Source organism: Gavialis gangeticus, unplaced genomic scaffold, assembly GCF_001723915.1.
Source record: "Gavialis gangeticus isolate Ggan-Ray unplaced genomic scaffold, GavGan_comp1, whole genome shotgun sequence".
Classification (NCBI taxonomy): domain Eukaryota; kingdom Metazoa; phylum Chordata; order Crocodylia; family Gavialidae; genus Gavialis; species Gavialis gangeticus.
In genome coordinates, this window is record NW_017729004.1 from 2408707 (window position 1) to 2424638 (window position 15932).

The 15932-nt window shown below is 50.4% G+C and overlaps 1 protein-coding gene across 3 annotated transcripts in view; it reads right to left on the reverse strand.

Annotated features, from left to right (window-relative positions):
• NBEAL2 (neurobeachin like 2) overlaps positions 1-15932 on the reverse strand; it is a 102029-nt gene that overhangs the window by 65315 nt on the left and 20782 nt on the right. For 2 of the 3 annotated variants that reach the window (XM_019508027.1, XM_019508024.1), the window contains exons 4-8: positions 14340-14464; positions 13921-14003; positions 5111-5196; positions 1701-2007; positions 103-209 (exon numbers count right to left, since the gene is read on the reverse strand). In XM_019508027.1, the coding sequence (XP_019363572.1) occupies positions 103-209; positions 1701-2007; positions 5111-5196; positions 13921-14003; positions 14340-14464 (708 nt within the window). The remainder of the gene's footprint in view (positions 1-102; positions 210-1700; positions 2008-5110; positions 5197-13920; positions 14004-14339; positions 14465-15932) is intronic. The other variant, XM_019508026.1, reaches the window with a different exon arrangement.

Genomic DNA, 15932 nt, shown 5'->3' on the forward strand with positions numbered 1-15932 from the left:
GACTTGATTCATTCTCTTTCCCAGCCAAGAGGAAACTCTCAGGAGTGCCAGCCTGCAATTGCACAGCTCACAAGTGCCCCAGACAGGGGGATGACAACTTACCTTGCTATTTTGGATCAGGCGGATGATGTGTTCAAAGCAGTTGTTGCTGAGGAATATTGCTTGCAGGACAGGTCTGTCGCCACAATTCAGCATCTCTGGAATGGCATCTGCAGGGAAAGGGCATTCAATTGGTACCAGGATAACAAGGGAGTGACATCTCCAGCCGTACAAGGCACCTGGCCAGGGCTGGGAGCAGGGCACAAAGATCCAGGGAGTGTACCCGGGGAGTTGGTGGCAGTAGGTCAGACAGAGCAATCCCTGTACTGCCAGACTTGCCCAGCAGGCAAATGGCACACCCCACCTGGACAGCTCATGAGGGAGTTGAGGAAGGGGACATCTATTTGCTAACAAGGTCTGTCTTTTGCAAAGGTCACTTGCTCCCAGAGGCAGGCATATGGAAGGGAACTGGCTATTTGTATGAAAAGGCTGCTGGCTCGGTGCAGGATGAATGGCTACACCAGGCAATGTGGCCATCACTGATAATGTAGGAGCACCAAGCATGGGCTAGTTCAGGGGTGGGCCAGATGTGGCCCACCAGGCCATTCTATCCGGCTCGTGGGGCCCCTAAAAATTCAGAAAATTACTAGTTATCTGCCCCTGGCTGCCTGTCATGCGTCCCTCAATGGCTTGCTAAAACTCAGTAAAGCAGCCCTCTGCCCAAAATAATTGCCCGCCCCTGGGTTAGCTGCAAGTAAAAAGGGGACAGTCCGTGGCTGTGTCCCCTCAAGGCAGGGCTGGACTAAAGGCAGTTAGCACCTCAGTGGTTGACAGTGTCTTACTGTCACTGGTACTCCAGTGGGGTGGAGAGCAACCAACTGCAGCAACCTTGGGGGCAAGGGGGGGAGGGGGCTACAGGCAGACCCCCCTTGCGTAGGCAAGGTGCTGGAGCACAGGGTATAAATGGACATCACCAAATGAAGCAGATCAGTCTTGATGGGATTTGTCTTGCCACAGCTGATCTGCTTCACTGGGTGAAACGAATGTCACCTGCTGTCTCTCTCGCAGTGGGCAAGGGCCCAGACCTGCAGGACAATGGGCGACATGTTCCCCGCTTCTGAAATTGTCCAGGGCACGTCTTGGTGAGAGGGGAAAGCTGGGCAGGTGCTGCCAGGGCTTGAGAGGCCCAATCCTTTGCAGAAATTCCCAGGCATAGGATCTGACCCCTCAAGGTCCAGGAGTGCCTGCCCAGGGCAGCTCGAGAGTACAGGCAGCTCTGGGCTGCTCAGGCTCTCACATCATAAAGCAAGCAGATGTCCGCTGCAATAAAGCAGCAGAAACTATTGCTACCTGTGTTGTGGCCATATATTTTGGGTATTTGTGGCACAACATGGGGTCTGGATGTCTTTCCACACATTGAGAACCTGCTGGGGCTCTGTTACAAACAGCACGAAGCTTCAGAGCTGTGGGTAAGCCTGGCTGCCCTTCCAGGAGAGGCACCATCCACCCATGAGATAGGCCAAGCTGTGGGAATCTAGCTGCCAGTGACAGCTTTGCTGCATCACCCCTTGGCTCAGAAAGGAGCTGTGCATGGGGCTGGGAAAGAATGCGTCTCATCAGGCCCTTGTCCCACAAAGCAGACCACTGCGGGGCTAACCTACCCAGCATGTTAACCCTGAGCGTGATCAGCTTGTCTTCCCAGCGTGCTGCTGCTGCCCCCTCCAGTGCTGCCATTGGCTGGTCAGAGTTGAGGACCTTGAAGTAGCTGTCCAGGATGGCCCTGATCTCCACCTTGCGCTGGCCCGGGCTGCTGGCGTGCAGGACGTGAATCATCCCCACTAGGCTCTTAAGGGTGAGCTGCAGCAGCTGGGGGTCCTGGGGGGCACTGTCCCCTGGGGAGCACCACCTGAGGAGCACCAGCATGAGTGCCTCCACTGCGGCTGGCGTGATCACCAGGAGGGCGTTCTGCTGTTGGAGCAAGGCACAGAGTGACACAGTGCACCGGGAAGGCAGGCATGGGCCAGGGAAATAGAAAGCAACAAGGAGTACAGTCTGATTTACACATGTGCACACACAGGACAGTCTAATTTATACACACATGCATGCATGCACACACGCATGGCAGAGTCTGATTTATGCACATACCCACAGAGTCGAGTCTGATTTAAATGCACATACCCACAGAACAGGATCTGATGGATATGCACATGCATGCTGGGCAGTCTGATTTGCACACAAAAATACACACTTACACACACTAGGGGTGACAATTGGGGCACAGGCAATGGGAGTCAGCATGGCGTGCTCCCTCTGGCTTCTTCCTTCCTACCCTCGCACGGGTAGCCAGCTGGTGAGCCAGCTTCAATAGGAAGGTTGTAGGCTGCTCCTGGCCTGGGCATTACAGCATTTTGCTGGGATGTGGGAGGAGCAGGTTCAAGCCTCTTGTGGGCAAAAGGGACTTTCCAGGACCTATCACTGGCCTCAAGAGCCCACGGCACAATGGGCAGATGCTATTCTAGGCATCACTACGTCTAGGAGCATTCAGCTTTTTTATCTTTGACTCCTATAGAGTTGGGGGGCGGGGGCCATCATCCAGTTACAAAAACTGCCTCTAATACCTGGAAGCGAGATCTGAGGTTTTGATTCCTGCCGTCTCCAAAGGGAAGCTGTATAAGTTACACAGAAAAATCAGCACTCAAAATGATTAGCTTCATCTTGGTGTCTCACCAGCAGGACAGCATGATTTCAATCAACAATTTTAAGCCAGCAAGCAGGGAACCTTGGTATAAAAATCAAGGGGTTCCGTCTCATTTTGCATTTCTTTATCATTTTCCTGAAGCAAATGGATTCTCATTGGCTGTGAAGCACTGAAACATGCTTCTATCCAATTAAATTCAGCCGTTACACTAAATTTAGTCTATTTTGCTTATTGGGGAATACAGTGTAACTATAAACATTTAACCAAGCAATTTCATAGTTTAACATATGTTTATTCATCTTCTTAATTTTTATGCTGTTGTGTTAAAAAATGGTGAACGATACTTTTATTTAACTAGATGATTCATTTTTTTCTTTGGCTTTTGTGTCAAGCTGTTTTTGGATGGGAACTGGAATTCAATTAAAAGGCACAAAACCCAGCATTTGAGACTGTTTTATTAATAAAACAATCTTAGAAGTGCTGGATATATAATGAAAGAAGCGTATCAAATGCGTTCTGTAATTAAAATGAATTTGTTAAGTATTTTCTATAGTTTGTGAACTGAACTAGCTCGCTATTTTCTTCAGAGATTTCAGAACTAGGAGATCTCATCCTTTCACACTCTGCTCTTATTCATTAGAAGTGGAAAAAAGTAGGAAAGCTTATTTAAACTCCCAATCAGCCTCAGAACTGAGTCAGCTGAATAAAGTACAGAGAAAAAAAGGCTATTGCTGTCATAAATTAGCTTAGCATTGCACCACTCTCTGATTCCAGATGCTTAGCTGATGATTTGCTTTTAAAAAAAAAACATTGGCTTGATTATTTTTGTTGCACTTCAATGATTTTAAGAGATTACAGCAAGTTTTGGTTTTAATGCAGGCTGGCAGTTCAAGTTTACATTTTAAATGGCCTGTCTTTGCAAACATGACATACATGTAAAATAAAACTATCTAATTTAAAATAGAAGGGGCCTCCTAGGCAATAGAGTCTGGTCCCCTACTGTCAACTGTTCACCCACAATCACCCCTTCAAACCCTCTCACACAATTGTGAGGCACAAAACTAGAAACATCAGGAATACTCCACAATATGCCACAGGTAAAAGTAGTGGGGGAAGAAGGGCATTACTAATGCCCTGCCACGGCAATGACAGAGAAGTAATTGGTTAAAATATGCTCAGAAGACCCAGGAAAAGGAGGACAAACTCCCAGAGTCCATCCCAATCTGATCTGGGGGAAAAATTCCTTCTTGATGCCAAGCGTGACAATCAGTCTGATGGGAGCAAAAGAACTGGACTCTCCAAGCCAGGAACTTTTGGGTTTTCTAAGCACTGGCACAAATATCAGTCAAGAGCCCTTGGCCTTTTATTGGCTATATAGCCAGCAGTACTTTGTAATGAAGTGGGTTGCACATGTGCACTCTCTCATGGGTGGACTCAGAACTCACAGACCACATGTCAAGGATCCCACAGGGCTAATAAAGATGTAACATCAGCTAAAATGGGTGGAGGCTGCCACTTTGGAAAGGGAGACAGCAGGCTCCAGCTCCAGGAGTAAAATGTCCTGGCACGTACCGCTAGTGAATTCTAACTTGACCTGGGCAGGCAGCAGGATAGTGACCATGCTGCATGTGAGCTTGGCTTCTGTGCACATCTCACCTCCCCGAGCCATCAAATTCCTTTTGCAAAGCTTCGTCTTCTCCCCTTTCTGTCCTGTGCACAGTCCAATGATGTAATACCGGTGGGCACTGTTTGCCATTCAAACTGGGGCAAGGGCCTGGTTCTGGGTCTAACCCACCATAGGAAGATATTAAAAGCACAGTTTTGCTGGGTGTCAGAAAGCTGCAGCAGAGGTGGCTGCTTTTCAGAGGTGTGTGGTGTGTAATGCCCGTTGTCTGCCGGGATGAAGAGCTCTTTAGAGGAAGTGTGAAATCCTCCCACAACAGGACACAGAAGAGGAGTCTATTTGACTATGGCCACAGAAGGGACTCTCCACATCATCCATGCAGGGGAATTGACCCTCTTAGAAGAGAATTTGATTCCTTCCTCTCACAGGATCATAGAGAAGTTGGGCTGGAAGGGACTTCCAGGGGTCGCATCTAGTCCAACCCCCTGCCTGAGGCAGGATCAGCTCTATCCAAACCATCCCATACAAATCCACTGTCTATCCTCTTAGCAAAACTACACTGCCAACCCTGACACCCACAAGACATCACACCCAAATCTGCCACACACAAAGCAGTGGGACCACAGTGACCTCAGAGTCAGCACAGCTCTGCCTGGGCCCTAGCCACCTCTCCCGCTTTTGAGGCAGAGCTCATAGGTCAGGAGGAAGCCCCGGGGGCAGGTGAACAGCAGTGACTCCAGCCTCATTACCTTGGCTCCAGAAAGAACAGCACCGAAGAGGTGGATGAGGCGCAACTGGAGCGCCTCGGGAAGCTGCCCGCTGTCCTGGAAGCTCCCTGCAGGGATGAGAGGGGAGAGTGTGTTAGCAGCCAAACAAGGGACATGGAGAGCAATGGAAGGGGTCCCCAAGGTCCCAGTACTTGAGTAGCAGCAGCAGGAGACAGCTAGGAGGGACTCAGCTTTTTGGGTGCAGTAGATCCCAGATGCAAGGCTTGGGGGTCCCTAGACTGCTGGGACGGCGTCTGGCTGGAGGGGAGAACTCTTGGCAGGGCACGGCGTGCAGTCAGTGGAGCCTGCAGGGAGCCATTTACCTTTGTAGGCCTACTTGGACATTCATGTCCATGGTGCCGTAGTCTAAACCCTTCCTCAGGCCACACCAGTGGCATGACAATGAGCAGGAGTACCCCCTTTCTACACACACAACTGCAGGAACTGAAGTTGCCTAAGAATCAGCAAGAAGTTGAGCTAGAAGGGTCCTGGAGGTCATCTGGTCCAGCCCCCTGCTCCAGGCACTGGCTTGGGACTTTCAAACTGGCAACAGAGCCCTTGCATCCTTGACTTCATACCTGAGGCAGGAAAACTGCCCAATGCCCAGTGAAGTCAATGGAGAAAAGACTCCTAAGGGTACAGGACATAACCTCCTAGTGTGATGCTAGGGGGACTGAGGCTGCATTAGGTAATGTGCCTTCACCGGCTCCCTTCTCCTGTTCTAGACCTCCAATACCTTCTATCAGGGCATTGGGAGGTGCAGACATAATCCTCTCGTTCAGCTCCTGTGCCAAACAGAGCAGAGAATGGACAAACGGGAGCTTCCTGGGTGTCTGGGTAGCAATGTGGCAGCTGACGATGGATGCTTTTTGCCACTGAGATGAGCCCCTTAGCTCTGCTGAGAGGCAGCTTCTCTCTTCTAGGAAACATCCAGCAAGGAACAATACTTCCTGCAGGAAGGGCCCCAGGGGGCTACAAGCAACACACCGCCTTGTCCTTTGGCCTCACACTCAGGGCTGCCAAGCAGCATGGAAGGAGCCGTGGCTGGGCAAGACAGCAGCAGAAGCAGCGCTCTGCACCCCTGCCCAGCGCCTCTGAATTCTTGGAAGCAGGCTGTTGTGCGACAGGCCTGGCGGAGGAAATCCCAGGGACTCCCTGCAGTCCCAGAGAGCTTGGAGCTGTCCCAGAGCATCTGGAAAAGCATGGAGGGCGGGTAAATACAGGGCCAAGAGCAGGAAGCAATGCCAAGGAGGCGTGAGAAAGGGTGTGGTAGAGGGAGCAGCACGAGCCAACACTCCCCTTGTTTGTCCATGCAGCCAGGGGAGTGCCCAGGCTGGCTTTCTAAGCTTGTGTTCAGGGCAAACGCTGCCTTGAGCCCAAGTGGGGTTCTGCTCTCCTGGCGATGTGCAGGGTCTTGGTGCTTATAGTGCTACCTGCATTGGCTCCCCCTCATTGGTAGGCTGGACAGAGAAGCCAAGAGTGAAAGAGGCTGGGAGATGCTCACTGGCAGCCCCATAGGTGAGGGCTGACACAGCAGGGGTTGGGGAAGACTGCTCAGCATCTATCCAGTGCCTGACGCTGGCACTACATCCATTGACAAAGGCTCCTTTTCCCTTCTGTCTCTGAGCACAGGGCCGGTCGTGAGAGTGGCGTTCCCCTCCTAATGAGTAAACCTTTGCTCGGGGAGGCGGAGGAGAGACAATGGCATGCGAGCCCGATCTCAGCCCTGGAGCACTGCCAGTCCTCAGCCCTGCTGCTCCCACGGACCGGGAGGCTGCTCCAAGTCCCAGCATGCCCCGAGTGACACACGTCAAGGGGATGCGGCAGATCCCCAGGCTGCAGGGAAGAGGCTACACACCCTCTTGAACTCCCCCTCACCCACGGATCTGTCTGCACAGGTCCTGCTCTCGGCCTGCTGTCTGCACAGGCGGGGCCGGGAGTTTCACTCTGGACGTGCCAGTATGAATGCACGCTCGCTGCGCAGCAAATCAAGGCTTTATGATAGAGAGCTGTGGGGCAGTGGTTTTGCCTCTCCCCCGTAGCCAAAGACTGAATTCAAGAACTGATCTGCAAGCCTCAGGAGATGAGGAGTAGGGGTCACATGCCAAAGTGAGGAGGAGGCAGGTTGAAACCAGGAGTGGTTTTGTACACAGTGCACAGTTAACTGGTGGGACTCCCTGCCACAGCAGGGTTTAGAGGCAGATAGATAACCAAGTACAAAAATGGGATGAGACAAATTCATGGAGGACAGGGCCATTAACACCCATTATGCAGAACAGACTTGGGTGTGTCCTCCAATAGCTCTAAATCAATGGTGCTCGATGCCAAATTGGGGGGTCTTGCAGGAGATAGACATGTCCTATTCATGTACTCTCCTTTCACTACATTTACATACTGCCACTGCCACAGACAGGAGACTGAGTCAGATGAACCCACAGAATCAGAGAAGTCGGGCTGGAAGGGACCAAGCCCCTGGCCAAGGCAGGATCATCTCTATTCCAACCATCCTATACACATCCATCATCTAAACTCTTTGTAAAACTACCACCATCCCTGAGACGACACAAGATGCCACACCTGAACCTGCTACGGGTAAAGCAGGGAGACCGCGATAGCCACCATCCTGCATCTGTAAAAGGTTGCTAATATATGCTCAAAAGATCCCAGGTAGAGGGCCATGACCCCCTCCCCTTTACAGAGGAAGGCTAAACTCCCCTGGTCTATACCAATCTGACCATGGGGTAAAACTCCTTCCTGACCCCAAATGTGCTGTTGGTTTGACCCTGCGCAGAGGGGCAAGACCCACTAGCCAGAAGGCTCCAGTTTTAAATCCCAGCAGGAACACTGGCACACCCCAGTCAAAATCCCCACCTTGACTGCAGCCAGCACCCAATGCCTCTGAGGGAGGCCTAAAAACACCCTGACACATGCAGCAGAAAACAGGGAGGAGGGGGCAACCAGCAAAGCCCAGAAGTATGGGAACCAGTCATAGCAGAACATAGGCATAGCTATGCCTATATAGCTACACCAGCATGGCACTGCTACTGTTCTTATGGCAGGGGCTGCATCTGCTCTGGGAATAATTTCCCAGCATCACTACATGCCCAAGGGCAGCAGCACAAGGCTGTTAAAGCATCAAACCGCGACTCTGGAGCCTAAGTTTGAATCTGGCCTCTGACACAGAGTCCTCACTGCCACCTTGGGCAAGTCACTTAATGCAGCAGCCACCTGCACCATCATGAGACAAAGTCAACAGAGAAAGAGGATATCATTAGTATTAGTCTCCACCCTGATTCCTGTTCAGCTGTGCTTCGCAGTGCTGTACAGACAGCAAACACCCCAGGGTCAGACATCCTGTCTCTGTTCATACGGATGTTTCAGCACGCAGCTGTAGGGACAGCACAGCTGGACCAAGTAGAGGCCCTGTGCCCCTGACACTGTTTGGCTAAGGTTTTAGCAAAACCTTGATTTAACAGGGCCACAGCTTTTAGCAGGACTTCCCCTCACCTTTGCCTTAGTTTAAGGAGGTCTTTAGCTTTGAATGAAGTTTCCCCGCTTCCCTCTCCCTTTCTAGAAGGTGATTAGTCACCTTACAGGTCACACCTGAAAGACAAATCAAGTGACACATCTTCCAGGAAGGTAGAGGGGTAAAAGTGACTGGCACACATACTAAAGCCATACCTTGGGCACACCTGCATGGGGATTTGTGGGCAACTGGCTTGCACATCCCTCAAGAAGGAATGGCTTCACGGGTGGACTGAAAACCACCCACCTAACAATGAACCCAATGCTCCAAGGTTCACTTGCCCTGTGCAATGGATCTGGAACTTGCCTTCTCTGACCTGCTTAGGGCAACATGGACCTGGCTGTGATGGTAGCGTAGTGCAGATGTCCCTGAGCTAGCTAGTTTAAATCTATCTTGGATGCTAGTAACAATCTAGCGCCATGATTCTCATCCAGGGTGATCTGGCCCCCCTGGGGTGCCCTGAGATCCTTTCCAGGGTGCTACACAACATCAGCCCTGTTGGGTGTACAAATATGATTCACAAGACAAACTCAAGGATTTCATATAGGAACCTAGAGGGTCAAAAATATCCTGCCCTGCTGTGGTCTTTACAAGTAAGTCCCCTGCAACTGAAGAACAGCTCTATGATTTTGTTGCGGTCAAAAGACAAATGAAAACTAAGAGCTGGGATTTCCAAGGGGACCCTTTAGTCTAAAAAAGGTCAAGAACAAATGATGTTGCAGCAGCAGCAGGCAAATCTATACCAGTTGCAAGCGCTCCTCACTGTCCCCCCAGATACATGTGCAGGTAGTTATTCTGCACCTACTGGCTGTATCCAAGCTTGCTAGCTCAGGTTATCCACGCTACACGGTCATAAGCAGCTGCTGCATAGATACACCCTTAGTCATGCCACAGCAGACCCTTCCCTGCCCAGCTTCCTCCTGGCCTCGCCTCCTGACTGATTGAAGAAGGTGGCTGTTTGGTTAGGAACAAGATTATTCACCTGGGTTATGGCTCCCACCCAGGGTGAATAAAAGTGAAAGAGCAGCAGGAAGGAAGGTGTCTGAGGAACGGCGGCCGGGTGTTTACTTGTTGTGTTTCACTGGAAAGAAGAGCAGTCGGTTTCACCGTTGTGACGGTTTCACTTTTGGCCCCAGCCAGCTTCATGCTCCTGGGTTCCACATGCTAACGCCAACACACACTTATTGGAGGCGTAAATAAAACCCCTTTTCCAAGGGACGCTCTAAAAGCTATGGGAAATACTTTTTTGGCTCTTTTGTTTTCTAAAAGCTATTTTTACAGGACCTAAATTCAGGGCCAGCTCTGGGCTGTCAGTGTGCCTTGAAGGATGGGGGCAATCTTAATGCACCTTAGGGGTAGACAGCAGTGTGTTTGTACAAGCAAAGGCTAAATATTGTCATCCCCATTTTACACCTGGGAAAATGGAGACTCAGAGCAGAAAGAAGCCACAGCAAGCTGGGAACAGAGCCTGCCGTCCCCAGGCACTGCACCGAGCAGAGAAATGGGCAGGAAAGATTATGTGAGTGGACAGACAGCAGGAGGGAAGGGGTGACACAAAGGGTAGGAGCCTCCAGGAGATAGTAGTGGGGGGCAAAAGAGGGAGAGGCAGGAGGCACGGCTGTGGTAACACCAGCCTCCTGGTTCACAAGCAGCCTCCTATGCAAGGGAATCCTTCCATTGAGCTCCATGAAAAGACTTCAGGGCTTCATATAGCCTCCCCATACAGCAGCCAGATTGTGTGTGTGCACGCCACCCAGCACGGCTGTTATATGTGGGGACGGATATTTCACGGGGCATCTGGACCCCTCTGGGGGGAGAGGAATAACTTGCGCAGGAGAGGCAATGGTGCAAATGATCAGTCCTCTATCAGCTTGGCTCTTACAAGATGCCACGCTGAAACTTGGTAGATATGAAGCCAGGCCAAATGCAAAGGGCTTTTGTTCTAAAAATGGTGTCAGCTGGCTGAATCCGGGATGGGGGATTTACACCCAGCAGTTACATTAAGAAGAAAAGTTCCTGGGTAGTTTTAGGTGATTTTTCTGCCCTGTCACAATTAGAACGGGGCTTTGTTTGATCAATTAGTCTCTCTCGGTCTGTTAAGTCCTTTGAGAGGACTGGAGCTTTCATGCCGTTTAAAAAGTCAAATCCACCAGCCAACATGCTTAACTTACTCTCTGCTGTAGTTGCTTTGTCAACCGCTGTGCAAAACTGCAGCCCTTCGCCACCACAAGGAAGTTTCACAACTCTAAGCCACAGCAGCCTGTTTCAGGCCCTGATCCTACAGCAAGATACACGTGCACTGAACTCCAGGCACAAGCAGCCTCGCAGTTCAGTGGTACCCCCCCATACACATGACACCAAATTAGTGGGTGTTCAGTCTCAGCAAGGGGATCCCCATGGGCTACAGGGTGGGCTGATCTGGGATACGGTGCCTGCCAGTGGTTCCTGGGGTGCATCCAGGGCTACGCTTCTGCACCCCAGTCTGAATAGCACCAGAGATGGGAGATAAAGGTGTTTACTGCACCTTAAGTTGAAGGATTTGACACTGTTGGGCCACTGCAAGAGAGCTCCCACTGCTGCATTACAACAGAAATCAGTCTTGATGCTAGACACTAGACAGGATGTGACCCACCCAAAGATAAAGAAAAAGCAGCCTCCTCCTGTAGAACAAAGGAAGCTGCAGATGTTACTTGAAACACCTCTGAAACGTGTCATGACTTTGCAGGAACTCACTTTGCACTCAGGTACACCCCAAAGCAGCGGCCAATCTCAGAGCAATGCACAGCAGTGCCTGCTTGACTGCCGGGCAGCAAATGGGAACTCATAAAAAGATCCCATCGCCCTCTCATTGCTCACATCATCCCCACTTTGGCCTGAGCAACAAAGCTCTGGTTAGATTTGGATCCAAACCCACTGACAGAAGCTGGAGCTCTCCACAGCCCAGTCTGCAGGATGCAGCCCAGGCAGTACCAAGTGCATTGGCCTTTCATCCCCATCTGAACTGAACCCTGTAGCAGAACTCCAAGGCTCAGATGCTTTCTTGATGCACAGGACAGCGGGACCTGGTGTGCAGAGACCCAAGGCAATCACATTAGCATGCACAGAAGAAAAGCAGCAGCTCGAGAAGCCAAGGAGAGGGCAAATCCCAGCTAGCGACAGAGAATATTAAAAACCTAAGTAACCAGCAAGAAACATGGGAAAATAATCTGCTCCATGAGGGAGGCTCCTCCTGCTCGCTTTGGGAATAAATCATCTCAGCTGAAGGCAGTTCCACCTCCTGGGGTTGGCTGCTGCGTACCCACCCCTCCATCTCATCTGCGTGGGATTTAGACTGGAAGGGCAAAAGGGCAGGTCAAAGGTCAATGAGAGCTCGGTGGCCTACTGGGCTAGTACAGCGCAGTCCAGTTTCTGCAGCCAACAGTGCACATATGGGAATCAAGTGGCGTGTATCACATCTAACCACTTTAGAGTCCCCAGCCTGAATCAACTGGCTGGGGCAACTCAGGGTAGGTGCTAATAAGAGTCCCGACTTCTGAAGCAGGACACCTTAATTGTTTTGCCCCTCAGCCCCAGGAGATCAGGAACTTTGTATGTTCATGGCGCTGCATACACGTTATTAATCTAGACAGCAGCCAAATCCTGAACCATTTGAGGTCTGCTCCCCACTAGCTGCAACATATCCTCTCAGATGCTCAAAATGGTTCAGAAACCTACCGATCACATTTATTACACATACGCATCTGTCTCATACTCTCAAAGTATATCCAAGGGTGAGATCACCTGCAATCTCCTAATGCAAGGAATGACTGTCATTTGTTCTCCATAATAAAGTAGGGACTTTCAATGTAGCTAAATAAAAAAGTAGGACATGTTTAAAACATGAGTCTGGATTTAAGTTGGGATTTAAAAGCCCCTGACTGGATTGGCGCTTTCCTCTCTAAACCCCAGCTTTATTTCTTTCCCTTGCACAAAACTCCAGTTAATCAGAAACAAGCCTCCGAGTTACACCTTGTCTTGGAAAATGCAAGGCAGTGTTCATAAGAGGACAATATGGTTCAAGAAATAAAACCCCTTTTACCACCCAGTTAAAAGGGTGACTTGCAAAAGGGGGAAAAATAGTGCTGGTGATGCAGGCTTCGGATTTGACTTTCTATTCATGTCCTCTCAATCTTCACAGTGCACTAAGGGAAGGGGATGGGTGGTGCCTAGGGAAGTCTCAGGCATCTTTCCTGGTGTCCATGAAATCACTGGGGGTAGGTCTACACCATGCCATGGGGAGGGGGCTGCTCTAGAGACACCCCACCCTGCTACTTGCACATGCTGTTGAACCACTCTGGGGTCATCCCCTCATGTCGAGTTGATACCTTCATTTCTAGCATGTTCGAGGGCAGTACCGGGGGTGCTCTTAGAATGGGTTCAGCCACTGGACATATATGCCAAAGCCTGGGTGGGGTGGTCCAGACATGCTCACAGGGACTCAAAAGAGAGAGGGAAAGGGTTTAGTACAGTGAGACTTGTGACTGGCCAAGCTTTACTTCCACACAAGCAGATGCTCTCTTTTAGTGGGAATGGACTGGAAATGAGCTGCAGGGACAGGGAAGCTGACATCAGGACTGCCAGGTCAAGCCCAGAGGAGACCCCCAAGGTGCCCCATGTCTGTTTGGTGAGCTGTGTGAAGTGAGCTGGGCAAGACTGACTTGAGTTCCCCTGGGAGAAGTGTTTTCCCTGCAAGGCCTCATCACCATTGCTGTTAGCCTCAAGCAGAGAGGTCAAGTACTAAATGGGCTTGGAGAATCAACTCCTCCCAGATCAAACAAGGAGTGTTTTCTCCTTGTTTCTTTGAGTGAAAGAAGAGGGGTTACACTTACTGGGGAAGGTCAGGCTTGAAACAAAGTCGAGTGCCCTCCCTTTTCCTTTGGGAAATGCAGGGAATTATGACATGGAGTGGAGCACCAAGCATGCACATCTGCATGTTACCCAGCATGCAGTCCTAACTCACAGCTGCATTACAGCAGTGTGGAGATGTGGGAAGGAGACTGTGCACTGTTTGTGGGGCTGAGTGGTAAAATCATTCTTTTCTATTGTCTAAAACACCAAAGAGATCCCAGTGCTGGTGATGAGGAACTGACACAACCATTAAAAACAACAGGCACCCTCTTTGGCATGAAGACGTGCCATTGCAACATGGGGGTGGAAAGAGGAGAGCATGGAGAACTCTGTGCTGGAGACAACAGGAAGGTAGAAGAGTAGGGCATCTGGCATTTACCTTGAAAGAAGGCACCAAACTCCAGAGGCAAAGCAGGAGGTGGGAACTTGTACTTGCTCTTCTCTTGCATGCTGACAATTTCTCTAGAAAGACAGGAAATGCAGAGGGAAGCAAGTCAGGATTTGCACTGGAGGGGGACAGCTAATGGGCGGTACAGGCACAGTGACTCTGCCACCACGCTGATGCCCAGTCCTGTACCATTAGATGCCTTTGTCTTATTGAGACAAACTGCCGCATAACATCACGCTGGCAAATCCCCATGCCCTGGGGCTGGCCTCCCAGCACCCAGGCTAATACATTTCATGAAATAAATGGTGGCAACTCTTCAGCTTGTTACCAAACAAGAGCCCACCATTCCACTGGTCTGTGTCCATCTGTGAACTATAGAAAAGCAGGGAGCTCCAGCCAGTCCCACTCACCCACTCAGTTGTCTCCTCCAAGTCTGGTATGGGTCAAAGAGGCATTCGTAGAGATGCAGAGCATAGGTGGTGACATTCTCAAGCTGAGACCTGTAGGACGCACACGGCTCATGGGTGTTCTTCAGCTGCAAGGACAGGAGAAACTGGGTTAATCATCAGTAGAAAAAATCCCTTTCCCCAACTAAAGACTCTTCATTAAGATTCGTTCATGTTGCTAAAAGGTTGCTTTGAAGATGTGAAGGGCTATTGAAGTGCTACATTATTATTCAGGCTAATTTCATTCACTTGATCACAAGCTCCTCCAGGGAAAGTGGAAGAGGGCGCATTTGTGTCTTTGAGCATCTCTTGAAGGTGACCTTGATTAGTTTTATTTGGATTATGGCAGGGCATAGATGCCACAGTCTGGGTTTGGGATGCCTCACTGAATGAAGTGCTGAGGCCCAAAGAACTCACTTTCTCTATGGATGACAAACCACAACAGGTGAGGGAAGGAGGTAAATCGGCAATGAGTATGTACGAACAGGGATCCTGGTTTTCTCTGCTTAAAAATCACAAATTCTCTGACTAAAACCCCCAAATCTACGATTAAAATGAAATGTCGCTGCATATATAAGTACCAGTTGAACACAATGTTTTATTGATATATTTACATTTTAAAGCAATTTGGAAGCCTGCCAGTGCCTCAATCACTACAATACAATTAATACTAATACCTATACATTTTGGCATTCGATTTTGGGGTTTTTTTATCATGGAAAATCAGAGCTCTCCCTGCCCCCTTTGCTCACCAAGACATGAACAGCACAGCTGGAGCACAGCCCATGGGGGCAGTGAATTCGGGGGTCCCCAGAGCTGCGTGCGGCTCCCAACAGTGGCACAAGCCTCTCTGCCCTGCTCTGCTCTGCCATGCTGGGTCCCATCCACTGGGCTGCGGAGACCCTGCAGGGAGGGCAGCAGGGCAGGGACCCGAAGCCCACCGTGGGCAGCCTGCCCCAGCCATGTGCACAATCTAGGGAGCCTGTGCCCCCCACTCCTGCTTGGGAGTGCATGCAGCAGTGGGGAGCCAGCTCTTCTCTCCCCACCCCTGGGACCCTATGCATTGCCCCAGCTGGGCAGCAGCCCCAGCCCTGCCCAACTCCCTCCCTCACTATGGAGGCCTTTAACCCCCAACCTCCCCAATTTACCTGTGACAGCTGTTCTCCAGGCTGCCTGACAGCCATGTGCATGTGTACATGTGCACGTGCACATGGCACTCCCTGCCTGATCACCCTCCTCTCAGTTACCCCATCCCCTTGCAGGCTGGAATGCTGCCGGCCTGCAAGGGGAAACCCACCGTTTCCTGCGTTTTTCTCCTTTAAAGGAGAAAATCTGGGTTTTTCTCCTTAAAGTGAGAAAACCTGCACTTCATCGTGTTTTTCCGTGGCAATCAGAAAACCCAGATCCCTACTAATAAGCTACAGCCCGCTTGTACATCTACAAAGGAAGTTTTAATAACTGAGTGCAAAGATTTTTTTTTCCCTTCATCATGAAAAAAGCAAGCAACATAAACAGGACAGAGAGAGAGAGAAGTGTTGTGTGAGCATGACTGTGTGT